The sequence below is a fragment of the Hermetia illucens genome, chromosome 3 (genome assembly GCF_905115235.1).
Source record: "Hermetia illucens chromosome 3, iHerIll2.2.curated.20191125, whole genome shotgun sequence".
Classification (NCBI taxonomy): domain Eukaryota; kingdom Metazoa; phylum Arthropoda; class Insecta; order Diptera; family Stratiomyidae; genus Hermetia; species Hermetia illucens.
In genome coordinates this window covers 26,406,619-26,434,512 of record NC_051851.1, presented here as the reverse complement: position 1 = coordinate 26,434,512, position 27,894 = coordinate 26,406,619, and the positions used below count along the sequence as shown (strand labels likewise).

The 27,894-nt window shown below is 43.4% G+C and overlaps 1 protein-coding gene across 4 annotated transcripts in view; it reads right to left on the bottom strand.

Moving 5' to 3' along the window:
- Positions 1-27,894, bottom strand: part of LOC119652498 (pyrokinin-1 receptor-like) — a 222,782-nt gene that overhangs the window by 11,795 nt on the left and 183,093 nt on the right. For all 4 annotated transcript variants that reach the window (XM_038056681.1, XM_038056684.1, XM_038056682.1 and 1 more), the window contains 3 exons: positions 27,327-27,492; positions 21,292-21,430; positions 20,906-21,101 (listed from right to left, as the gene is read on the bottom strand). In XM_038056681.1, coding sequence (XP_037912609.1) covers positions 20,906-21,101; positions 21,292-21,430; positions 27,327-27,492 — 501 coding nt within the window. The remainder of the gene's footprint in view (positions 1-20,905; positions 21,102-21,291; positions 21,431-27,326; positions 27,493-27,894) is intronic.

The window sequence follows — 27,894 nt, the reverse complement described above, 5'->3', positions numbered from 1 at the left end:
TGCAGATAAGTAGATTCTTCATAAATGCGACTTTAATATTTCACGCGAATGTCAATTATTCCGGGTAATTATGACGTCAGCATCTGATTTGCATGGCTTTGGAAGCGGTAAATTCGCGCGAAATTGCTAAGTTTGAACTGCTATAACTTTGGCGTTAATTGCCAGGTTTCTACGAAATTTTGCATGTATATACAAAATATTGTCCTATATGCTGGTACAAAATTCGGAAGTCCTAGGATGAACATAAGAGGGGTTTTCCAGTAAATTTCTAAAAAGTAGTAATATACTATTAGTAAGTTTATTTGAGCAGATATCGGAATGGGACATATTTTGAGGCCTAGATTTCATCTAGGCGCACCACTCCGATTTTTCCGGATTTTTAGGTTGGGTAGTTTCCGAAAATGAGTCCTGTCTCACTTCAAGTGCGTACATTTTGACTCATTACTCACGCACTTTGCAATTTACGCCAAAACTAATGTCAGTTTCGGAAAGTACAAATCGAGACTTTTCATTTGATACCCTACACAACTATATCCGGTGAAAAAAAATTTTGAATCCTCTCTTTGCATGTATGGGGAGCCCCCCTTTAAACTCCACCTAAATTTATGCCACTCACTGTATGCGTGGGATTTCATAGTTCCCATCTGTCCACTAAATTTCGTTCGGATCGGTTTAGCCGTTTTGGAGAAAAATGCGTGTGACAGACAGACAGACAGACAGACAGACATTGAATCGATTTTAATAAGGTTTTGTTTTACACAAAACCTTAAAAATGAAATGGCAATAAAACAAATGAAATCGGGGAAAGCAACAGGATCTGAAGACATCGCATCTGAGCTCTGGAAAGCGAAGAGCTGGGACCCAACACTGTGGCTCAGTGAATTTTTTAACTGGGTTATTCAGGAAGGAAGAACACCATCTGACTGGCAAGAAAGTATCACTGTTCCAATATGGAAAAGAAAGGTAGCCCAGCAGAATGTTCAAATTACCGTCCGATCCGGTTACTTTTCCATACCATGAACATTTTTGAACGCATTCTTCACAACCGTATTCGCGAAATCGTTGAAATAACCGTGAATCAAGCCGGATTTGTCAAGAACTGCGGAGCTACTGACGCAATACACACTGCGCGGTTACTCATGGAGAAATACCGTGAGAAGCATCGCCCTCTTTACATTGCCTTTCTGGATCTAGAGAAAGCGTTTGACCGTGTACCACACGAACTAATCTGGTATACTCTACGACAACACTTCGTGCCAGAGGAACTCGTGCGCTGGATTCAATTGCTCTACCACAATCCGAAAAGTAAAGTTCGAAGTATGGCGGGTGTATCAAAACCGCTTCGTGCCTCTGTTGGTGTTCAGCAAGGGAGTGCCATCGAACCACTCCTCTTTGTCCTTGTTATGGACACCGTCACACGGGATATCCAACGTCCAGCGCCCTACACACTGCTTTATGCAGATGATGTTTTCCTGGCATCTGATAGCAAAAATGATCTCGAGCAACTTGTTCAAAAATGGAATGATCGCCTCATGCAACACGGTCTCAGATTGAATTTAAATAAAACTGAATTTTTGACGACCGATCCCCATGAAACAGGCACAATCACTGTCAGCGGCAGTGATCTGCCCAGAACTGAGCGATTTAAATACCTCGGGTCGACGCTATCAGCCAATGGAGAACTGCGTTATGAAATTGCTTCACGCATTAACGCAACCTGGATGAAGTGGCGTTCCACAACTGGTGTCCTTTGTGTTCGACGTATCAACGAACGTCTCAAATCTAAAATTTACCGCAATGTCGTCCGTCCAGTCGCTCTCTATGGTTCTGAGTGTTGGCCGACCATAAAATACAATGAACGGCGTCTTGCGGTAATGGAGAAGAAGATGCTACGTTGAACTAGTGGCGTCACACGTTTAGATCACATCCGAAATGAGGATATCCGCGATCGTTATGGGGTTGCACCGATCGTGGAAAAGTTGCGAGAAAGGCGTCTTCGATGGTATGGTCACGCAATTCGTGCAAACGAGAATTCACTTGCCAAGATTGATCTGAACATCGAAGTCGATGGTAAACGACCAAAAGGCAGACCTAAGCAACGGTGGCTTGATACGCTGGATGGGGATTTGAAAGACTCGAGATTGCACCCAGATCAGGCATTCGATAGAGCCAAATGGCGAAGCCGATCACGACGAGCCGACCCCGCTTGTGAACGGGACAAAGGCTGAAGGAAAAGAAGAAGATGAAGTTCAACCGAACGTGAATCCTGTGTTTAAGAATATTTTTGAAATTTATGAATTTCTATACATGATCACAACAAAACTCCCCCCGGTAAAATTGCTTGTATCTACTTTTTTAGATACGGTGGCGGACACAGAGTTTGGTTGAAAATAGAGAAGCAATAAAGAACCACTGTTGTCTTGGACCCGAATACTTCTTAGTAATAGTCTTCAGGAAATATAACCCCGATTCGTAACTGAAATTACCCTCTGGCCAACAGCCAAGAGAATCTTTCTACACTGAATTCTCTGGTGTTGATGTCGAATTAAATATTAGAAACCCCATTCTTGTATTCCTATGCCCAGCATAGTTTACATTAATTTTGAATTGTTTCACTTACATGGGATTTTCCACAGTCCACCGAAAAAGAAACAGGAGAAGTGCAGTTCTACCTTTCAAGATTCCTGCAATGGGCAATGAGTTGTAACAACTAATATTTCCTGGGGATGTGAGTGCCACCTTTCAAGCAACGTTGTGAAGAAGCCGATATAAGGTCATAACTCATGGCTTACATGGTGAAAACAAAGAGACTGCAACCATAAACATGACTACAGATGCCGGTATTTTCTAAAAAATGGATAATACTTATACCAATGATGACAATTCCAACTTATCGTAAAGGTAGACGCCGACCTAATTCAACTAACGCATGACTCCTCCAGCTAACCAGGAGGAACAGCGGGAAAAATGCGAAAAATGTGCACACCAAAAACAAGGCCTCAAATATTTCCTAAATAGTTTAGTTCCTCACAATAGACGTCAAATCTGATCAAAGTTGACAGCACCGCGAAGACTGCTCTCAAAGCAGGAGTATTCCAAAACTGGTATTATTATCCCAGCTCACTGAACCAGCTAAAGTCATTGTTTCATATTGGCTCGTCCACTTGTATTCAGCGGTAGAAACTCTGGAGGGAAACATCCTATTATAGAAAATAGTAGTGACCTGTTGGCCCTCCAAAATTATTTCATAATTATGGCTTGCTTAGCATTGAATGCATTCAAAACCAAAAAGTGAGACAGTCTTTGCTTTGTTGCTAATTGGTGTTATGCCACACCCTCACTCACTGAAACTTTATTTCAAATTGGAATTCTACCCGTGATGGATCAAACTAATGGTTTTTGGGAAATAGATACACCCCGCAATTTTCTTCTTCTATATGCATTTTAGTGGTGGAAGAATCCTTGTTCTTTTCTGCCAGTTCATCTCATTTCGCAACGGATTGAGAGGTTGCTCGAATTGTCCATATCCTCTACAAAGAAGCAACTCATTCTAGCGTTAAAACTCCATATTTACGACGAACATTATTAGTCACCATTCAATTGTCAATACGACAATACATAACATACCAGTAACAAATATCTGAGAATTAATGAGTTTCTGAATTTGAAATAAAATATTGAAAACAATAATGAATTTTAATATTTGCCAATTTAAGAAGGAAGGAATAAGGAGGACTGACGCTACGGTGCCGGTCTTTGGGATTCTTTTTGGTTGTTGCAGGCACGAGGCAATTTCTGTTCCTAGAGTTTGCTCTTTTTCAATTTGGTAAATCAGACTTTGTGTCTTTATTAGTAGCATATCTCGCATGCACGCAAATTTTAAAGGATTAGATATAGGACGATTTAAGAAATCAGAATATTTTCGAAGATTTTTAAGAGGGCGCACGCACGTGTTGAGGGAGCTCTTCGATGGAGCTTCAATATTTGCGGGCGAACCTTCACGGCCAATTTCGCTAACTTTTGTTTTTTTTTTACGTTTTTGGGATAGCCCTCTCGGGTTACTCCGGATGGTGGCCCGACCATCAACGAACCAATCATTGTCATTACACTTTGCAGACCTTTTTCTTCTTATTTCTGTTGTTGATTCGCCTACTGATCAGACCATCTTTTAGTCAAACTGTGATACCATATATTATATCGATGGTGGGTTCAAAACAAATTGCCATTTAATGTAAGAAGATCCTACTCATTACGCTATTCACTAAAAACCGCTTGCCTGCAAGCCATTTAATGCTGATTGTCTCTTGTAGGGATCTATGTGTGTCCTTTGACAGCAAATTCCGGTTTAATTTTCATAATGTCAACGTATTCAGTCAGAATGTGCTTCCATAGTGTGATAACCTTACCATTTTTGCGATTGAGATCTGTTCAAAGGAGGTTTACTCGATCTATAACACTTAAAAGTAACCTTCAAACCATCGCAAATAGAGAAGAAAACTCGCAAGGTGATGGGGGACCTGTAACGGAGACGGGAATCTTGACCGTACCACGTAGTGCTATAGTTGCGGAAAAAGGCAAGGTGGAAACTGCCAAAACTAACAAAATGTTTCAAATATAAGCCGAGTCGGCGCGCTGTCGACTATTCTGGCGAAAGCTGATGTTTATTAAGAAATGACCTGCAGTTGTGAAGCGCATGGGATCTGCGACGTTCCTCCAGTAAAACGTCAGTAAAAGAGTGAAGAACGGGCTGATAGAGCTAGAGGAGCTCTTGGACGGAATTTCATATTATAGGCGGGCATGGAAATTAAGAAAAAATTCGCGGGAAGCAGAAACAACCGCGACTCCTGATAAGAACACTGCGAGCGCCAAACGGATCAAAAACAGCCCATTGCAGGGCGAAATGCTAAAAAACGAAAGGAGTAAGGGACATCTGAAGGAGACCTCACTCAGGTGCTCTCCAGGGCTCAAAAGAAGAAGGCGAAGAGGGACAAGAGACACGCCGCGTCATCAGAAAAAATTTAGCTTAAAACTAAGGTGGACTCGAAAACTGGAGCACTATAAGAAAAGTTGGGGAGACGAAGGAGGGCTAGACCGCTAGCTCTGCTTATTAAGCCGGCGGAAGGCAAGACTTTTGCGGAAGTCCTCAGTGGGCGAATCCTAGTCGGGGGTGACTTCAATGCCAGGGCACTTGAATGGCGCATGCCTCAGACTCCAGAGGGAAATGAGTTCTCGAAATGGCGGCGAGAACAGGACTCATAGTTATAAACACCGGATCCACCCCAACGTTTTGGCGCCCAAGCTGAAAGGGAAGCATTCCAGACGTAACCTTCGCGTCGGAGTCACTGGTGGACCGGTGGTGAGTTCTGGAAGACTTCTTGGCAAGTGAGCATCAATACATTACCTTCAAAGTGATTGACACAAACTCTCGATGTGCGCCACCCCAACGCTCTTTCTGTGCACGGCATGTTGCGAAAGTGAACACCGGAAGGTTTGTTGAAACTCTTGGAACACGTGGGGCTACTCCTGGGGGTGGTGCGCTGCAGCTGATACTGCCGTAAGTCAGTTGTGGCCTCCATGGCCAGGAGGGCATCGGACGTTGCAAACCTTCTATATATTGGTGGACGGAGGAAATTGGAGAGCACCGGAAGCAGTGTCACAGATTCCACCGCTTAACACAACACCTAAACGGCCGGGGAGGAGGCATGTACCATAATGACAGAGTACATATCAGCCAAAAGGAGACTCAGCAACCCAATAAACGGGGACGAAGCTCGCATTTGGCAGGATCTGTTTATGATTCTTTCCTGGATGCCTTATGAAAAATAAAGTGGGCGATTCGATAAAAGAGTGATTTGATTTTTGAGTTTGCCATTCTCGTCCAGAAGTCGGTGTTAACTGAAACCCCAAATCGTCGATTGGTTGAACGGTTGGTGCTAACTCTGCTTTTCAGACAATATACACATTGTTAGTGTTTTTTAATAGATATATTTCTATTTTATGCTTAATATATTTACCAATTTGTATAATAATGTTCAACAATTTTTTTCTTTTAGCTAAACGAATTAAGCCTCTACATCGACAGGCCGAACTCGGAGTGATTCTGTGGTGAGTTGAAATTTCATCTTTGTGTTTTTCGCTTTTATTCCTTTATATTATTATTATTTTCTTTTCTTTCAGAATTTTTTTTTTTGCTTATTTTTTTTTATATATATATATTTGAAATTTGCTCGGGTGAGGAATACATAATGAATTATTTTAACTAACGTTTGAATGGTTTGAGGACTTCCTCCTTGTTTCCGCAGAACTTCTAGAAGGGACATCCTCTAAACGACGAAATGTCCTGAGGATGTCAAGGAGGGGTGGGGGCCTCAGGGGCCGCGCCTCAATCCACGTCGTGGATCTTCCCCCCTTGATCGCGGCACTCGGGTCCGGAGACTTATAGCTGCACGCGCGCGGTCGAGCCCTTTTTTTTATTTTTCAATTTTATCCCGCGTTCTGGTTATTATTCGTTAGGCCATCGCGAACCCCTTTTGTTGTCTATTTTGAAATCCGGTGCGGACCCAGGCATCGGAATAGACACGTTAATTTTGTAGTAATGAAGCGTGAGAGATCAAAACGCTCAAAGGACCCCCCCCAAATTCCCGAGCCTGGCTAGCACAGAGGCGTGCAAGAACGTGTCGACTGAGCACTTTGATGGAGCTTCACTCTTTGCGGGCGGACCTTCACGGTCAATTTTGCCAATTTTTTTAGGTTTCCGGGATAGCTCTGCCCTCTAGGTCGTTGTCGGCCACTTAGGTTGATCGTCTGATCCTCCTATCCATTTTAAGTTCATTACAGAATAGCTTGGTCCTCTGCCTTCATTCCCAGCAACTCACAAAATAATTGGCGCATTATAATTTTTTAGATGTCTATACAATAAGTTGTTGGAGTATCTTCCGATAATTGTAGATTAAATAAATAAATATAATACTATAGCTATGATTCTGGCTGTCATAGCTCACAAATTTTAAGCGAAGGGAGTCCCAAACCTTTTACTGCTAACCTGAAAAATCTTATTGCCTCAACGTCCTATTTTCCAGGGATAACGTTGTCAAGAAGTCTAAGATAGTAGTCATTCAGCAATTGAATGTGAAAATAATTCTACAAAATATCTAAACGTAATTTTTCCCATAATTCGGTAGCTATTCTTAGTATATTCCTATAAATTTCATTAAATTAGTTCCCATTTGGTGAAACAAGCATTTTCTGCAGAAGTTTTAACAATTGCCGTTTGGAGTCCGGTTCTTTTGTATAATATCTTTATGAAATATTCGTAGAAGATTGCTCGAAGATCTAGTGGAGATTTGAAGGAAACTCAATTAATTTGAGAGATTAAGGAAAGTGAGCATTCTTCGCATAATATTCTAAGATAGAGAATAATATAATTTTCGTGGAAAACAACGCAAACCTGCAATACGTAGTTTCAAATTATCTTGCGGGTAAGAATCTGGGACCATCACGCGATTGTTTATAATTTTGTGATACAATCTATTCATGAATGGAATCACTATTAGTTCATTGCACTTTCATTAATTCCATATTTTAATGAAAAGATATCTTATTTTATTAAAGGACAACAAACTCATAGTTCTGACTAAGCAGGAATACATTTTTTTGGTATTTCAGCCCCTAGAATTAAAGTATTATATTATTCTGTTCTTCACAAAAATGTAGGTGAATAACCTTCAACATATGATATTAAAGAAAAAGGTAAATAAACACTTCTGAAGTTCAAAGGCGAAGCAAGTTCAAATTTTTCAGATATGACGCTGCTGGCGGATTTCAAATTATGGAACTTATGTAATTCATTATGGACTGGAATTCTTATTATAGCGGGGGTGTGATCTCTGACGTAAAATAAGAATTTACTCGAATTACGTAAAACTTTCAGGGTGGCTAGACATTGTAAACAATGGGGTGATTGCTCACTTAAGTGAACACTTAAGCGTGATATTTTAAGTAAATGAGTAAAGCCTACAGTGGGAACGTGACGTTATGATGAATGGACAATTTGAGGAATGTTTCTCTAAAGAGCGTTCAACCCGATATTTTTGGTATTCGAGTGCACTTACCATACTTCTGCGAGATTTATCCGGTACTAGCTGGAAGTTGCAGCTTGTTGGAAAAGGTTCAAAAAACTTCAGAAAAGTCCGTCGATATATTCGCGATTACAATTCGAGGGAGGGGTCGAAATTCATGATCGCTAATACTAAACAGTTGCATTGTAGTAAAAAGCTTGAAAATAAGTTGGAATTATCCTGGGTGGAGCAGAGAACAAAAAATATCCAAGGGTTGAACAACGAGGAAGGAATCATGCAACTCAAAGTTACGGAAATAAACCGCGCAGTTCTGTTATTACCTTCAATTTGCGAGTAGCAAGGAATTGTCAACTACGACGAAATATCGATGACTGCCTCTCTCATACGCTACAGAGGACTTAGATATATAAAAGTATTCAACGGTGAGCGGAAGAACTACAATATTCGCTTGCGAATCGGAACCCTTAGAAATTCTTCCACGATGCTCGTGATAAGTAGTTATCCTTCGTCAGTTACTTCGTAGATCACATGATAGCGGACTACCATAATTTAATAGCAACGTCTGACGAATTTTAATGCAGATGCAAACGAAATATCTCAAACAGAACCACTCGATGGTTAAATGCTAAACCAAAAACCAGAAAAACTGAAAAAGGGAACACGTAATCCTGGTTGCATAAAGAGGGCGACCGAATAAAGTAGGCCTCATTTTTGCATGGTATCCTTCTTAGTCTTGAATGACATGACAGATTAAGCATTCGTCTGCTTACAGAGTTATAAAGGCGCCTAGGGGGGAAATGTTACACGCTGAATCCCTTTAATAGAAGCTCGATGATCCTGCTATCTTGCCCAATACCAAAATAGGCGAAAGATGGAAGTGAGGGAAGCCCCTGTAAATCAAACACCTAAGTGAACAGTGAGAAAACCAAGCAGAAGAGCTGTGTATGAATACAGACGAATCGTATTGCGTCCTGCTCAGAGGAAACAGCTCTAAAGCTGTCTGAATCCATAAAGGAATCCACAAGGACACAAAACACAATGACCAACAAGCGTGCACATGAATAGGGTTCTGTATAACAATGTCAAGGACGAAAAAAATGTCGCGAACAAGCGAATGTCACTCAAATCACGCAAATATAAATGACGTCTAATCAAAACCCAAAGAGTGATAAATTTTAAAAAGCAAATAGGGAGGAAGGAAATATTGGATCCTCGAAAGAATCTAAAAGGCAAAGTACCCAAAATTTTAAAAACCAATGAACACAACAGAGCATGTTATCCTTGGACAAACGACCTCTTCGGCAGCTCCCTCTGCTTTGAGGAATTTATCAGTGTACTTGATATTCAATAGTTCTTTTTAAGATACACTCTTTTTGTTGCGGGTGGGGGAGCAATATTTTGAGAAAGCAACTCTATTTCTTCCCTGCTATAAACCTCCTAACTGTTTAAGTTCTTTACTTCCAAGTGAATGGTAATATGGTGGCATTAGTTTGATTCCCCGGTCCTCTCGTACCATGGATGTCCCTTCATGAAGTTTCTGTCTTAACTGGGGCATTCACATGCGCCAATGGCGACCCTACTGAAGTCTTTCACCACTGTCTCAAGTTTGTTTCCGAATTGCTGCCCACCTCTAGATGATCCCTACTGTTGTTATATCAGAAGTTCAATCTTACTATTTCAGGATCGTCCTCAATTTTTTTTATATTCTATAGAGGGTTCCTCCTACATCTCACTGGTGCTGGTCAATAATGACATGTTTCGAACATTATTGACTTCACCCTATTAATAATAATAATAACTACGCCGTGGCCGGTCCCAAGCCCGGTTGTGAAAAGAGGAGGGATGGATAGCTTCAGTCTGAATGGCTGTACGCCAACGCAACACCTCAGGGGGAATGTTGGGAAACTGCAGGAAGTTGGCAGGTTTGAAAATTACTCAGTGAGGAAGCCATCACCACAACTGGCAGTTAGGTATCAAATGCAAATGCAACAAATCGGGAAATTAGAAGATAGAAACTTCTGGTATGAAGGGTATTACGTATTTCTTATATGAAAATATTTGATTGGACATTTGTCCCATTAGAACCTAGCACGTAATATATGCATATATTATGTGAGAATACCCACTTTCGCGTGATACTGACATTCAAAGTTTTAAATTTGCACGGAAGCGACAATTTTGACCTATTGACTTTGTTAGTAACAGTGCGATTTCCACCAAACTTAGCAGGATCGTGCTCCATCTTATGGCGTACATTGCTTGCTGCATTTATCGGTTGGGTAGTTTCTGAGGATAGGTCCGGGAAAGAAATGATCACTTTCGGCCTCCCGCACTCCCCACCTTTCCAACAACTAAGACCGGCGTCGGAAAGTACTAACCAAGGCCTTTAATTTGATACCCCACATGACTATATTTGGTGCAAAAAAATGTACACCATCCTTTCGCATAGATGGGGCTTAAGTTCGACTTAGAATGATGTAATTCGCTGTATGCGTGAGCGTTCACAGTTCCCACCTTTCTACCGAATTCAGTGTCAATCGCTATAACCATTTCCGAGAAAAATGCATGTAGCAGGCAGACAAACGGACAGACGGATAGACGAACCTGTGCGGAGTTGCCAGATCTCCCATCAGGCGCGTCCCTTCGTGCGGATAAGGGAATGCTCGGCTGATCCGTAAGAATATGCATATGTATGCATTTGGAGGTGTGCGCGCATGGGCATGTTTATGTGCTGGTCGGGTAGATGGGAGAAAAACCCCTACCCGTGGACAAAATGGCTATGGGAAGGGCACCCAGGGCAACCAATATGGAAGAAGAAAGGAGAGAAAAATGTACGGTTCACGGACTCGGAACTCCACTAGCGACCGCTTTTGGAAGTGGACAAACAGGCCCCCGGCCGTCGATATCCCTCGAGTGCAGTGCCTTGGTGGTGGATTCCTTGGCCACCATTGCATCGAATACTACAAGTACCCTGAAGAAAGAAGCATTTAAAAGGAGTGCATCACCCCCGAGAACGTCTGTTCAAAAACATGGAAAGATGCCCCACAAACTGGTCACTCATTACCCCATAGTGGGATGACTAGACCTGGTCGGAACATGTTGCAGGACTTAGTGTTTGATCCATTTAGGAGAAACTCGACGATCCTGCGGTTTCCTTCGAAATCAACGTTGATGAAGAAGGAAATTAGGGAAGCTCCCGGAAAGTTAATAAATACGGAAGTGTCCAGTGGGAAAAGCAGGCAGAGGAGCAGTGTCAGAATACGGACGAATCATCGTTTGCTTACTCGGAGGAAAATAGTAGAGCTGTTCAAATTTGTAAAGGACAAACACAATGTGCACCAGGCCAACAAAAACATGGTCCGTGCCTTTCGTGTATTGTACAATAGTGCCAAAGACGAAAAAAATGCTTCGAAAAAATCAAGCGTCACCCAGGCAAGACAAGTCGCACGATCTCAAAATCCGAAGGGCGGTAAGCTTGAAAAGAGGAGGACGCGAAGAATTGTTGCGTATCCTCGCAGGATGCAAAAAGGCTTCTCATAGGCATAGGGGAAGGTAAACAAAGTTACCAAAATCGTGGGAACTACGGAGCTGGCTCTAATCGACCCAAGGGAGGTAAAGCCCCAAAAAGGAACCTAGGAAGCATGGACCAAGGTTGGCGGAAAGAAAAATGCGACCCATACAAGAAGATTACAGCCCGAATTAATTATCATCTCCAAAAAAGGTGACTTGACTTATACCGATATCCTCAGGATGGTCAAATCCGATCCTGAGTTGATGGACCTTGGAGAAAACGTCAGCCGAAACAAGCGCTCCCAAAAAGGAGATTTGATGCTGGAGGTGGAGAAATCTCCGGGCAAAACGGTTGAAAATTTCCTCGGCAAGGTGAAGAAGTCTTTAGGAGAAGAAGCACAAGTACAGGTCAGAAAGCAGAAAATGTGGGGGAGAAGGTCGTATGTTCAGGGAGTGCAAGGCTGAGCCTGAATGTATGCTTTGCAAGGAGAAAAAGGGCGTCGACTGTCGGCACGTTGCAGCAGCAGATGCCCGGTGTTTATGAGAGCCTTGAATGCAATAAAGAAATGAGGTTGATACAAATCAACCTCAACCACTGCGAGGCAGTGAATCGAAGATGCCATAATCTGCCAGCCTTATCACAATAATAACGGCGGTGCCTGGACTGCAGATGTAATTGGCAAGGCAGCAATATGGGCGTGCGGAAATCAAGCGATTCAAGAAGTGGTGGAGTTTCCAGAAGTTGGATTCGTAAGGGAAAAAATAGCTGGCATCTATATATATAATTGCTATGCTCTACCAAGCGCGACGATAGCAGAATTGGATGGAATGCTAGGTATGCTAGTCTCGGATGCAAGAAGTCGAAACCCCAAGAGCGTAGTTGGTGATTTCAACACGTGGGCGTTGAATGGGAGCAGTCGCATTACGAACACTAGGGGCCGTATCATGCTCCAGGCTTTCGCGGAGCTGGACTTGGTGTTTGCAAATACGGGAAATGTTTTTAGTTTTTGTGGGACAGGATTGGGCTCAATAGTCGATCTGACATCTGAGTACCACATTGGCAAGGAGAATGGTATGGGTTTGTCGGTAAGCATTATACTCATAGCGACCACCAGGCAATTTTCCTCTAGGGCGGAGCTGGAAACGAGGGCTGGTCCGTGAAAAAGTTTGAAGAGGATACATTCATAGCGATGCTATTGGGAGACCACAATCCCGGTGTTGCGGCTACAGAAAAAGTAGAGCTAATGATGGGACGCATAACGAGAGCATGCAACGCTGCTATGCCGAGGCGACGGGTCGTCGCAAAAAATCCCTCAAACTATTGGTGGAACGAAAAGATCGCGGAGTTACGGGATGCATGTTTTCGAGCTAGAATGATCTGTCAACGATCTAGAGGAAGACCGGACTTCGACGAGAAACGGTAAATAAATGTGAAGCTTTGAGGTAGGAGAAATGCTTGAAGGAGCTTTGCGGAAAGGCAGACCAAAGCCAGTGGGGAACACCGTACAGAGTGCTTATGAAGAGGATGGGAGGGCGAACACCAGAACTGACCTGCCTGCATCTCCAGGTCGATATTGTGATGGCGCTCTTCCCCCCGGATAAAGGGGAGCGCAAACAACACAAGCAAGCATTCGACGTCTACACCACGCCTGCGGTAACTGAGGAGGAGCTTGGGCAAATTTGCGGGGAATTGGTGATAACGAAGTACCCGGTCTAGATGCTGTTCCCAATAGAGCTCTTAAACTCGCTGTTAAGACCAGACCCGACTGGGTTATCAGTGTATTTGAAACATGCATGGTAGAAGGAATTTTATCCGACCGGTGGAAGAGGCAAAAACTAGTTTTGCTCTCGAAGCCGAATAAGCACCCAGGACATCCATCATCATTCCACCCGATTTGCCTCATCGACACGGTAAGAAATATGTTCGAATGGGCCATCTACAATAGACTGCTTCCTTTCATTGAATATAAGGATGGACTATCGGAGCGACAATTTGGATTTCGATAAGCCCACTCAACGATCGACGCCGTAGATGTTGTTTTGAAGCTGGCTCAAGACGCGATGTGGTCTAATAAATACTGCGCCGTGGTGATGTTGGACGTCAAAAATGCGTTCAATTTCGCTAGCTGGGAGTGAATAAAAAGCTCACTGGCTAAAATGGGTGTCCCTAGTTATTTGACGAAGCTCCTTGGAAGTTATCTCTTGGAGAGGACACTTTGGTACTATACGGATGAGGGATCCAAGCAGTACACGGTCACCGCAGGAATACCATAGCCGTTTCTGAGAAAAGTGCGTGTGACAAATAAACAGACAGACCTGTGACGAACTGTCAGATCCCCCATGAGGCACAACTCATTTGGTGGATATGTGCATACCCCATACTGCCTTCTTTTCAGACTGTTCATGGGTAAGTGTTTGCTCATTTCTGGTGCTCATTCCTTAGTAGTCAACCTTAGATCAGCCTGCCACCGACCCACTCAAAGAGCCGTAGGTAGAATTGATCAGGCGCAAAAGAAGCCTATCGGGAGGTCCACAATATACTCAAGCTTGCCATCCAACGAAGCAAGAGGGAATACGATAACAAGTGTTGCTCGGAAGCGTACTTAAGCCTTTGGTGAGCGCCTATATAATAGAGATGGGATAATTCAGAGCCCGTTCACTTCGCGGATAACATGTTTTATCCTTTTGTTGACAATCATCTTGGGGTATTCCAAAGCAAGAGGAGTTCCGCCAATCACCAAAGACGAGCTGCTGAAAATGTGCGGTAAGCATACCGAATAAGGGCCTTAAGCTTTCGGTGAAATCCAGACCAGATATGCTCGCCGTATGCCTCAAGATATACATGTCCGATGAGATATTTCCTGCTGCATTGAAGCGGCCGAAGTTGGTGTTGCAGCCTAATGCGGGTAAGTCATTCTCCCACAGACCCAGATGTCTTTTAGACACTGTGAGGAAAATGCTAGAGTGAGTAATACAGATTACTTCAGCTTGTTGAGAGCCAAGGATACTCGTCAGATTCACAGGATTGTTTCTGTTAAGTCAGATCAACCATTGATGCCATCAAATTGGTTACTGTTTTGACCGAAGATGCGTGATGGCGACTCTGGACGTGAGAAATGCATTGAATACGGTTAATTTGAATCGAGTACGGGAATCCCTGGCAAAGATTGGTATTCCCGAAAGGGAAAGATCTGGCTCAACACTACCACCAAGGAGTGGTTGGAGGGACGGGACGGTGTGGTCAATTATTATCTTACCTTACTCTCTACGGGCATATAAGATATCGCCAACTGGACCTCTCACCTGATTGTCCAAACAACCAGACTCTAAAATGAAGAAAGAGACTTGACTATGGTTAATGAGCGACATGTATATGTATATTTTAAGAGCGTCCTATATCACACATTATTTCACCGGTTGGAAACTATCAACTTTGTATATCTATAGTCGCAGAAAACTTCTAAGGCTTCGCGACAGGTTTCATTGAATTTTATGTTATCCTACGCAGATACCTAATGAAAATGGATGTGCGACTAAAGAGCATCGTTGCTTTCACAAGAATTCAAAAGACATTTCAGCTCGTAAAATGTGCATTTCTAGTATTTCCATTGTCATTTGCTCTGCCGCATACATATTTATGAAGCCACGTATATCCTGCATCCTTTCTGCAACTTCGAGAAACGTATCTAAGCAACAATTGTGCAGATGCAAGTAAACGCGCAGATCTACGCAAACTGGACTAAATTTCATTACTTTAAGCTTTTTACGTTTTAATGTACACAGTTAACTCGATTAGATGTTGTTTTCGAATGATGATATGGCTCTCTTGCTTGGAATGTTTGCCACATTGAGTCCATACTAATTGCCTCCATCCCCTGTGCAACATATGGTAGTGCCAGGAATTTATAGTCCAGAAATTTGTGGTTGAACTTCACATTGCCATTCCAGAATTGGCTTTCACATATGCTGGACAATACTCCAGCACAAGTATCTCAGAGGTTACCCTTATCTTCGCCCACTCCAACGTAATCCTCTCATCAGCACCTGCTGAAGTCAATAAAAGTGATATCCTTGGAAGTGAGGCGTAACAATAATGCTACCAAATACATATGTATGTTAGAAATTATGTACTCCAAAGTTAGATGCTTGGAATGTGGCCCAATGGCAGATTGAATTTCAACTATAATTGAATCAGGTTTCTGGGGTTACACCACATGTTAATTCGGGTGATTTAACACATACATTCCCAAATTTCAAAGCTTTTCTAGATAAATTTCTTTCGATAGTATGAATACTCAACAAAAACCAATAGAGTTTAACGAAATATGGCATGGGATTAAGTAGGAATGCATCCATTATGAATGATTTTCTTCTCCAAAAATCCTCGATTAAATGGAAATTTCGCGGAATATGAGCTTTAACTTTGGAGAGGGCTTATACGATCTTTCTGGTATCAGTCTGGCTTCAGCAATGTCTCCTAAACGACTACTTCAGGCTGCGAATTCAGATTTTATCTCAATGTAGCAGGTCACATTTTGCGCTATCATACGTCGCTTTGACAATAAGTAAAAGCTACTCCAAAAGGCCCTCTTGCGTAGATCATTTCAGATAAAGCGGAAATCTACACCCTACATACTCCTCTACAATGACCCAAAGGATGATAACTTGATCGGTGCAGAACGAACCAGCGGAAAATCCAGCCACCCTCTAATCTCTAATCCATTTCCATTTAAATATTTCAAGATTTAATATATCAATTTCTCGGATCCTTGACCTCTTGCTTTCGCATAGACTTGCTTTTGATGCATATTACTATATGGATTTCCACCGTTTGTTTCTGGCTAAGGTGGGATGCAGGCGGATGCCAATGGACTTCGTTGTTGTAATTAAGTTTCTTCGAGCCATATAGATTAGGAAAAATTCGAGACGGTTTCTGCTATGGTCCCAGTGACGTTGAGCTTCAAATTCAAGGTCGGAGTCAACCAAAGCACAATTAGTTGAAGAGGGTAAACCGATGATTAACTGGACACGTGGATTTGTTTCAGAACTATCGAGTACCACTTGCGGCTCATATCTACAAGCCGGACATGCTCCCGTTGTAAGCCTATGCTTACATGCAAGATTTTGATGAATCACCTTAGCCACAACATTATGCCTGTTCAAACAGCCGCACGTAAAACGTCTCCAAAGTCCCGAACCACACATTCTGTACTGGTCATTCTCCAGTCGCTCATATATTATGTGCCTTTGATCTGTTCGACAAATTCAGATCGACAAACGACTACCAAAGACAATCCACTTCAAATCAAATCAGAGGATTGAAAGATTGATCCTTCATGCCACATGCAAGGGATTCACCTACTGCTTGTTGCAAAAATAAGGGCGTAGCGATTTGACTTGCCGCAAGAAAAGTCGGAACGGCTGGTTTGACGATGAATGCAAGCTAGCAACGGAACGGAAGAATGCTGCATACCGAGTAATGTTGCATTCTCAAAACACGCGGGCACGCACGGAGATTTATCACGAACTCCGTCGACCGGAGAAACGACTTAAGAGACGAAAAAGGAAGCCTAGGAGAACCAACAAGTCTGTGAACTCGAAAAGTACTGGGGGCAACCACACCAGGCACGCAAGTCTTACCAACAAGTCAGCAGGATGAAGCCTTACAAACCTCGATGCTCATCCTGCCAAGACAAAGAAGGAAATCTGAATTCCGACAGAATGGGCATATTGGAGCGATGGGTTGATATTTTGATGAACTGCTCAACAACGAAAATACCGTCGAGTTGGAGGTCCGCCTACTGAAGGCGACGAAAAAATGTTGCTACCACCAAGCATAGAAGAAACAGTCCGTGCAATTCATCGGTTTAAAATACATAAGTCGTCAGGAGCCGATGGAATTACAGCCGAACTGGTTAAGTATGGAGGCGACCAATTTCACCAAGTGGTTCATCAGCTTGTGCTCAAGATGTGGGACAGCGAATCAATGCCTAATGATTGCCAAAGGGGCATTATATGTCTCATACATAAAAAGGGGGGATATTATGCAGTGCAGCAATTATAGAGGTATCACGTCGCTGAGTACCATATATAAGATATTCTCCACTATCTTGCTAAACCCGATAGCTCCATACGCCCAGAACATCATTGGCCCATACCAAAGAGGCTTCAATCCAGCCGCATCAGCAACAGATCAGATTTTCTCTCTGCGGCAAGCGATGGAAAAACTGTTGGAATATGGCCATCAGTTGCACCATCTTTTCATCGAATTTGAAGCCGCCTATGATAGCATAGGCAGGGTAAAACTATACACGGCCATGAGAGAATTCGGTATCCCGACGAAATTGAAAAGACTAACTAGGCTGACCCTGACCAATGTGCGAGGCCAGATAAAAACAGCAGGATCACTCTCAAGACCATTCGACATCAACAACGGCCTACGACAAGGGATGCCTTATCATGCGTTCTCTTAGACCTGACCCTCGAGAAGGTGATCCGTGATGCTGAGGTAAATACAAGAGGTACGATCCTCTTTAAGTCTACCCAACTACTGGCCTATGCTGACGTTATCAATATCATAGGAAGAACGACCCGAGACGTACAAACTGTCTTCATCCAGATCGAGCAGGCGGCTGTTGGCGCGAGATCTTGGGCTGCACATCAATGAAGGCAAAACAAAATATATGGTGGTAACGTCAGCACCAAAAAGCAACCAACCAACAACAGCAAACCGCACTTGTCAAACGGAAAGAATAAGGATAGGAGAATACAATTTTGAGAACGTTGATAATTTCTCCTATCTAGGGTCGAAAACACAACCGATAACAACTACGATGATGAAATCCGCGCACGGTTGTTATCAGCCAACAGAGCCTATTTCAGCTTACAAAAACTGTTCCGCTCGAAACGTCTCACCATAGGGTCAAAGCTCTTACTGTACAAGACTATGATCTTGCCAGTCCTCATGTATTCCTCGGAAACTTGGGTTCTTAGCAAGAAAAATTGCGAACTCTTGGCCCTACATGAGGTTGGACGGTTCTGCAGCCTTCATAACGACGAAATCTATGAGCGATACCATGAGCGTCAGGTTGTGGATAAAATCCGGCTCAATAGGTTACGGTGGGCGGGTCCCAATCCATCCGGATGGGGATGATCTCGCCTGGAAAGTCTATAAGGGCAATATCTATGGCCGAAAAAAAGACGAGGCAGACCTTGCCTGTGATGGAGTGATGGTGTAGATCAGGACGACAAACAGCTTTTAGGGGTATCGAATTGGTGAACCTCGGCACAAAACCAGTATGTCTGGAGTTCCTTATTAAGGCAGGCCTAGACCGGATACCGGTTGGTGCGCCGTTGATCATGATGATTTTCACTTTGCAGATTTAGCTCGCGTGTTGATCTTGCACGAGATGCATCCGAGGTCCCGTGTTTGTTTAACTTCCAAATTCCTATGCGGACAAGGAAGATAAAAATCAACAAAACCAAGGTTCTCAATCCGATGGGTCAGCATTCTCTTCCTATTTGCACTAATGGACAGATTTTCGAAGTAGTCATTTAATTGGCATATCTAGCAAGCGTAGTTTCTGCCGATATTGGCAGCGAATTCGATGTCGGTCGACATATTAACAACGCTAGGTCCGCTTTCGCTGCCTTGCCTAAAATTTGAAAATGGAGTTATCTCAACACCAACATCAAGTTGAAACTGTTCTCTGCTAGTGTTGTTTCTGTGTTCCTATACGGTAGTAGCCCATGGAAAGTGAACTCCACTGTTACCCAAAGGCTCTAAGCTTTCGTCAATACCTGTCTCCGTTGTATCATCGAAGTACACTGGCCTAATAGTACTTCACCGGAAAGTACGTAAACTTTTGGGCCAGACAGTGCATCGCGTGCCAGAAATGAAAGATCAACAAGCACGTAAAAAATAAAGTAGGCGTATTTCTCCGTTCAACCAAGCGATTCCATCCCATCGACCTCGACATCGTTGACCCTTTGCGAAACTCGCACGGTTACATGTATTGATTCACAATCATAAATAGGTTTACGCGGTGGCCTGAAGCAAAACCTCCGGCTTACATTACTGCACAATTATGTGCCGAGGCCCTCTGTCGAGAATGAATCGCGTGTTTTGTTGTACGTGCCGTGGTCATCACGACCAGGAAATGCAATTTGAGTTTACCCTTTTCTCTGAGTTAGGCAAGCTTTTGGGTTTCAAATGCCACAAAAGCACTGCATACCATCCGCAGTCCAAAGTGATGCTGGAACGTTAGTACCGGACGCTGAAAGCCGTCTTAAGGGCTCGCGATGATCCGTCGTAGTCCTCCTCGGCCTTCGCGCAGCCCACCGGGAGAAACTCGCGGCCAGCCGCGCGGAGATGGTGAACGAGGAGAATCTGCGACTCCCCGCCGACCCTGTACTGGACACCAGACCAGGTTTAAGCCACTCGCTGCGTCTACTCAGGGATGAGATTACGAAATTGTGGCCGACTCCACCTTCCCGATATACGACGCCGGAGTTCGATACACCCTCGAGACATGCTTTTAGGTCCTTATTAGAGTGGACGCTTCACGGAAGTCGTTGCACCTCCATATGAGGGTCCTTTTAAACAAAATTCCGATCGGAATCAACTCCCTCATTTCAGATGATTGCAAAGCAAACATTTGCACAGAAATCATTCGTTTGATTCAATTGTGGATTATTTTCGCCTAATTTGGCAGACCAAGATTACCTAATTTGTCTAATTGATGGTAGCCGGTTTGTCCTCTTTGAATTGTCATAAATTTGGGTCTATTACCATGTCAATTTCGGGCGGACAAGTTCAAGGTTGGTTTTAATCATTTCTTCTATCACAATCAGATATGGTCTTAATTAAATGCATAACAGGCGGCTACATTCGTGCAATACCAATTTGTGTTAATGGAGCCGAATTTGTCTATTGTAGTCTAGAAGAGTTTAGCATGCTGAGCTTTTATTAATTAATTGGATTCAGTTCTATCAAAAATTGAAATTATCATCGATGTGAGAAGTATATGGCCCGTGAAAATTCATGAAGGAGTCACTTCTGTGCCTTGTTGCTATGAAGTGCTAAGTGACACAAGGGAGGAGGAGGAGGCTGCAATATTTTACTGAGTAATTTTATAATAAAATCGCGGACATGTTAACTCAGTGAACGTATTATTGAAATCCATTCAACCTACATATATAGATCAGGTCCATTAGTGCGTACTCCTAGCCTATGGGAAAAAATATGGAAATGGAAATGGAAAGTCCTGTAGCAAGCCTGTAACCCCCAACATAAATATAACATAAAATTTACTTACCCAACATCCGTATGACACGCGTCTGTCCGCTCACGTTCCGATTCGGTTCGCTGGGCTTTCGTTTAACTTCCTGCAAATATTTACTTTTGTTCAGCTTGATCCCAATGAGGACGTAAAGGACGCATATGGCAGTCATGGGTCCAATGAAAAACAGAAATCCAGACACTTCAAAAGCGTGTGCCATGTAGATGCTCTTCTGGAAAATCCCAAAAAAAAAGATACAGACAAACGGAAAGGAGTAGATTTGCTTCCATACAAGGCAAGAAAGGATTCATAGCAAAATATTGACTTTGTGCCAGTCTAACGCTCCTTGCTAAGCTGATTCGGAAATTGGTCCCATTTTTCGGTTGTTTAAATTTTAAAACTGAAATTCAACAGCCACTTACCGTAACAGTGCACAGATTTCCATTTTCACTATTTCTCACGCCGAACTGCATTGACTGTGGTATGGCCAGGATGAATGCTGACATCCATATCAGCAGAATAAATTTTACAACACGCGATAGTTTTGACATAGTGTGCTGCCTGCAATTGAAACATGGAAAAGTGGAATATATTAAAAGGAAGCTGTTCTGCGATAGCAATGATTATGGGGATGAATAGTCCAGCTGGGCTGGTCTTCGTTTGTCATCAAGTGGATTCGGTGCAGAGTGAGCAATTCATGGAAACATAGATACACTCGTACTTCAGCGTGGTATGTATGCATATGCCCATAAATATGGTCCTTTTGAATACATGGCGTATAAGAGGCTTAGAATCTACCCTGGACGTTTTCATCTTCTTTCCGATTCAAATGCTTTCTGCATTTTGAATAGAATAAACCACAAAATATCTTCTTTATTGAAACTGAACTGACACCCACTAACTTTCGAAGTACTACATCGTTTGGTACTTACCAGCTGACTTTCTAAAAAAGGACATTGCAGCATGTGAACATATGCATATATGCATCCTTACTCATATATTTATATAGTACGTGTGAAAAGCACAAGCTCATATTGCATTCAATTCAATGCACTCACAATGCAAGGGGTAGTATCCAGGATACTCACTTGCAGGAGCTCAAATATAGAAAACATCACACAATGTTCGTCTGGGCTGCAGATGCCAGCATATAATGGTAAAGTAGGGACTGGAAAACTTGGGAATCAACAACTTTTCCCCGGATACATGAACATGAACTGGGATTGTCTGGTGATCCGATATTTTACTGTGCAATCATAAATCCTTCAGAAGTTATTGCAAGCGTGACAACTTATAGAAAAAATGTATTTATTTGTGTCCATGTCCATGTCCATGTCTGGATATGTCCTATTTTTATATTCAGTGGAAGGATAGGAGTAATAGACTATTATTCTGATTCAATTTTGTGATGGTTTGTGGGGACTAAACTTCCTGAGATCATGCAATAATATCGGACTGGGCTTCCCATGAAGTTTCTACTTGCTTTCAAATTTCTGCATTGTGGGACGACCCACTAGCCTGCTGTTCAGTGAAAGAACCTCTACGTCCTTCCGTGGATTGGCAGTATTTTTTAATGGCATGACCATCAAGGAAATAGCCTTCGTTTTCCAAGCTTCCATCTTTCACTTTTATATTTACTCCACAAATTTATGCAGTTATGAAATTAGACTTTTCTTAAAGAACCCTTCGATGGGTCTACTCGGCCGTGGTCAACTGGCGGATAGCAAAACGTACACGGCTCTCCCGCTTCCTTCCAGTGCCGTCTGTCTCCTGGAGAAAAAGTTGCAAGCTGTCCAAGAAGAATGTCGTGAGGTTCCCACCGATGTCCAAAATGAAAATGTGCTCCCCGCCGTCGAGGACTTTATAGGGACCCCCGAATGGTGGCTGCAGCGGGTTTCGGGTGGTATCACTTCTCGCCAGAATGTGGTTGCGGACTTCAAGCTCCCTAGAGGTGTACACCGCTGGCGGAAGCGGCTTTAATTTGGGAACGGCCTTCCTTAGCAGGCGCACCAATCTGGTCTGTTCAAGCCCGTCTATCTTGTCGAGGACCTAGTCGTCGACGAGCCGTAGGGTCTCCCCGTACAGTAGATCAGCGGGGTTAGCAGTAAATTCTTCCCGAATTCCTGTACAGATACCAAGCAGAACGAAAGGCAAGACTTGCGACCAAGACGGCGTGTCACACACAATAATGGCTGCCTTCACCGTCGGATGTCAACGTTCTAGTATCCTATCGGGCTGCAGATCTTATGCGGTTACCCGCTGGCGTTTGAATCCAACGAGTTTTCCAAGCTCAGAGAAAGGAGTATATTCGAATTGCATTCCCTGCTCTATGATGAGGACCGTGGAAACACCAAAGCGTGGAATCCCCTCTTGGCAGAGAACCTCAGCACATGACTGTCCTATAATATCCCTCAGAGGTACTCTCTCAGGCCACCTATCCTAAGGCAATACTTGTATCCGTGCGAGTCGAATGTCGAAGTGTACCATACAGTGTGAAAACGCTTTGTTAATTTAAAGAAAACACCCACTTTCATCGCAGCGTGCCTAGTGATCTTACAGCTGAAGAACTGCTAGATCCGTCTGGGTCACAGCGATTGCTGAAAAGTCGACTGCGATCAGGATGTTGATCTCAGAGATCCGAGACAAAGTATCAGCTATTAATTTATCTTTACCGGGCATATATTGAAAGTCCAATGTAAACAAATATAGGCAAAGTGTCAAAATTGGAGAAGAGACGTTTTGTCGGGCTTCTATCTTAACGCAAAAGTTAGAGGCTTATAGTCTGTGAACATGGTGAACGCCCTGGTTTCAAGAGAAAAACGGAAGTACTTGATACACAGATATGTGGCTAGTAATTCACAATCGTAGGCGATCCGCTGAGCGGCATTCAACTGTTTTGAGAAGAAACCCAAAGTTAGTCGGCTTTGGTTCACAATATGGTAAAGAGTAGCACCGACTCCACTGTCTGGGGTGCCGATGAATGCGTCTAGGGATGCATCCTGTTTGGGTTTCCAAAACTTGGACGGCTTCTGGAGACCACATAAGCTCTTGCGATGCTTTGGTTTTAGGACCAGACAGGAAGGCGTTAAAAGGCCTGCAGTAGACTGTTTGTTTGCCAGATAATGCACAAAGTCTTGAATGAGGAAAATGGGGTATTGGTCCGGGACAATGTGAGCATCCAGGAGTCTATAAGCGTCTGGAAGCTCACCATTCGCCGTTAGGTTTGGGGAGCAGATGGATTTTAGATAACCAACTGCTGTTGTTTGAGCAGGTTGAAATTTTTCCTGACAACCCAAGAGGGTCTGTGAGATCTGTCAGGGACCTACGCTGCATATTCACCACCAACCGACAGTGACACAGGAAGTCGCCGTCTAATACGAGGACACTTAGGCCAACCAGTATGAAAGGCCATGAAAAAGTGCTACCCAAGCCAAGACCTACGTCTACTTGCGTGTAGACGTAAGTTGCGATGGGTGGAGTTGGCTACCGCTAACTTCAGCTGCTGAGGAAAAAGCTTGTTGAGTCCAGAGATGTCGAGGACCGAGACCTGCACGGTCATATCTACCTGGTAATTGCGCTCGCTAAAGGGATCGTTTTCTGTAAACCGGTGTGCTGCTGGAATCCGGGTAGCTCGCTAAAGGGATCGTTTTCTGTAATCCGGTGTGCTGCTGGAATCCGGGTAGACGACGTCGCATGCTCCAGCGAACTCAGTTTTCTTTAAAGGGGGACGAGAGCCTTGCATGGGCTAGCACATTTAGTGAGCTGTTCTGCAAACCTATGATGGTACCAGCACACGCCGAAGTTCCATACTGATCGGGGCGAACAGCTACTCGAACATCCATTTCTCGAAGTGCACGTCGAAGCATTCATTGCCGCCCTCAGTGTCACCACATTGGCCGTAAGTGCGAAAATTGTCGTCCCGGTTCCGCCACTTTGGCGGCTTTACACGATACCTCCACTACCAAAAGTGCAGAGTGCTCTGTTGCCATCGCTGAAGCCACAAGGACTTCAGTAGCTCCGAGCCAACTTTGTTCCCAACTAGCTGCTTCATCTCCCGAAATAGCTGGCGGTGGGTGCAGTCGCCAAGCGTCAGATCCATCAACAACTGATTCAGCTTGACTCTCTGACTTACTGAACGGCACCTGATAAGCTGTCCACTAAATGGGGCGTAGGAGCCCCCGCTCAGCACGTTGACGTCGAGTACAACTGACTCATCCCTCAGGATGACCAATGCGTAATTAAACTTAGCATTGTCTATCGTGGCACCCGCCAGGGTGCTCCAGCTGCAGCCTCTGAGTTCCGTCGCCAAAATTATGATACCTAACCGAAACGGCAATTAGGGCGAAAGAAGGTCCCGCGACCTCCTTATTTTCAGCTGACATCCCTCTTTGAAGAACTTACTGTGGAACGCTGTAGTAGAGAATAACCTGAATGCGAGCTACGAACTCAGTTTGAGGAGAAAGATGTAGGGGGCGTATCGTGTTTCATTATTATCAGCTACTTAAATAACCATCTACCTATAAAGGAGATTTTGTTTAAGTTGAATACATTGGGTCTGATTCTGAAACTTAATTTATTGAAAAGGTTACTGTGATTGTAGACAACATAGTTAGTAGCTTAGGTTGTTTTTTTCTTTTACTAATTTCTAGCAAAGTGGTGGCGCTAAACGACTCGCAAGGTGTTGCGTGGGTGAAGACTGCAGGCCAGACAGTATCATGCAATGCTATTATTCCGAAAAGAGGCACAGTATAAATCACTGAAACTGAGCAGATAACTTTGAATATAACCCACTGTTCTTACGAAAGTCAAAGAGGGAAGGCTTGTCAAGAAATTACGCGGCAGTTGTGAAACGCATGCAGCCAACAAAGACATTAAAAACTGGCTGATGGAGTTGGACCAACTTCTGAATCATATCTCTTACTACATCCGGACACGGAGAGAAACACAAAATGTGGGAAAAGCGCAAGAAACCGCGCTTGCCGCTGAGAGCACCATAAACGCCAAACAGATTGCAAGTAGCCCGTTGTAAAGCTAATTGAAGAAAAAACGGAAGGAGGAAATTGGATTTGAAGGAGACTTCATCCAAGTAGTGTCCAGCCCAAAAAAAGGAAGATGAAGAGGGAGACGAGGCAGCAATACGACTCGCCGTCAGAAAACCACTGCTTAAAGTTAAGGTGGTCACGAATGTGGAGTACCAAAAGAAAAGATGAGGAAATGAAGGAGGATTGGAAAGGAAAGCTCTGCTCATCAAACCGACGAAAAGCAAGACCTTCGCGGAAGTCCTCAGCGAAATCCGGAGCCAGAAGATAGCGGAGCACAAGTGTCTTCCATTTGGAAAAGGAAGGTTGGTGGAGTACTCGTCGAATTAAATCCGAAGGCAACAAACAAAGGCATGTCGTTTGAGGCGATCAAGGGGTTACTGGGTTTTAACCTGGAACCCACTGCTCTCTGGAAAACTGAGATATTGACTGCCTCACAGAAAAGAAAGAAGTGGAGGAGGCCATCACTCGCGAATATCCGGAGGTAACCAATGCCCGGATTGGTGTTACTTTCCCAACTTCCCAACAGCGAAAATTGGTTGGGCACCATGTAAGATATAGATTCGAGCCACCACACTAAATTTTACAGGGCACGCGTTTACAACCTTCCGGGGACCTGACAGGAGGGCATCATGCTGCAACGAAAGATAGAGTTGCATTTTATGCAATAATCGTGGTGCGATTGATGAGATCGTTGGGCACACTGCGGGGTCGGGGCGTTGTCCAGACTTCAGAGTAAATTTGAAAAGCACTAGAACGCAGTTGACAAGTTCCGCATCCTACAACTACTACAACAGTATCGGAACAAAGATCCATCTCCATTCTACCGCTATCAAGTGCCGCTGCCATATGGGTTGGCTAACTTGGAAATAGATAGGAAGATCCTGGTTTGGGACGACTTCATTGCCAGGGCAGTTGAATGGGGCATACCTAATCCCCACTCCGGAGCGAAACGAATTCTCGAAATGGTGGTAGTCTTAAATACCGATCAAATCTACACTATGCCGTCCAGGGTACGAGGTCGCTGGTGGGCGGGTGGCATGACATTCGAAGTGACTGACGCAACCTTTCGATATGTGGCGCCCAGGTCCTTTAATCTGGGAGCGGATGCCACTTTCGTTGATCTTAGTAATCCAGTCCTACTTCCACACCTCAACCAAGGTCTCCGTTTCTAGTCCTATTAACTTTTTGGAGTGGGGTAATGCATTTATAGGACTTTCATGAATACGTCTAAAGGGCGTTTCCCTGGAGCTTCTTTTCATTCTAGAATTCACCACGAGGGTGATCGAAAAAAGTAGCCACCAAGAAATTGTTCTATTTCTTCTCTCTCTCTCTCTTCTCACCGAAGAGCTGTCTCTTTATTGATCTTTTATATGTGTAATCAGATTTAATCATAGTCATAAGTTTACAATAAATACCTGAACGGATGACATATCGCAATGTATCTTTCGACGGTAAACGCTGTTATGGTCAATACTGTTGCATTCGCTGATGTTTCTGATAGAAGCCCTTTTAGGATACAGATAGGATCCGTGAAGGGAAACGACGACGGGAACCAAATATCATAGATTTCATACGGCATCCCTGGTAACAAAGAAAATGTTGAAAATAATAAAAATATTCCACTCGATATGCACAGCTTTAATCTAACCATTTCGTGTGGGCGAAAATTAGAAAAAAATTTAACTTTTCACTATAAAAAGCTCGTCACTGCTGCTACAGTTTTAAAAGTGCTCCCCCACAAAATGGTCACAGGATACTCAAAAAATAATTTTCCAAGTACCAGAATCCAGAAGTCCATTTGAGAATATTAATATGTAAAAATCGTAATAATTTCAGAGCATGCATGGTCCAGATTCTGCTGAAACAGCACTTGGTACTCAACTTGTGTGCATTTTTTTGTAGCGAACAAAGGAGCCCATTTAAATTAAATTCACCAACATAAACTCTGGACCACCCACAAACTATTTTTGCTAATGGAAAATG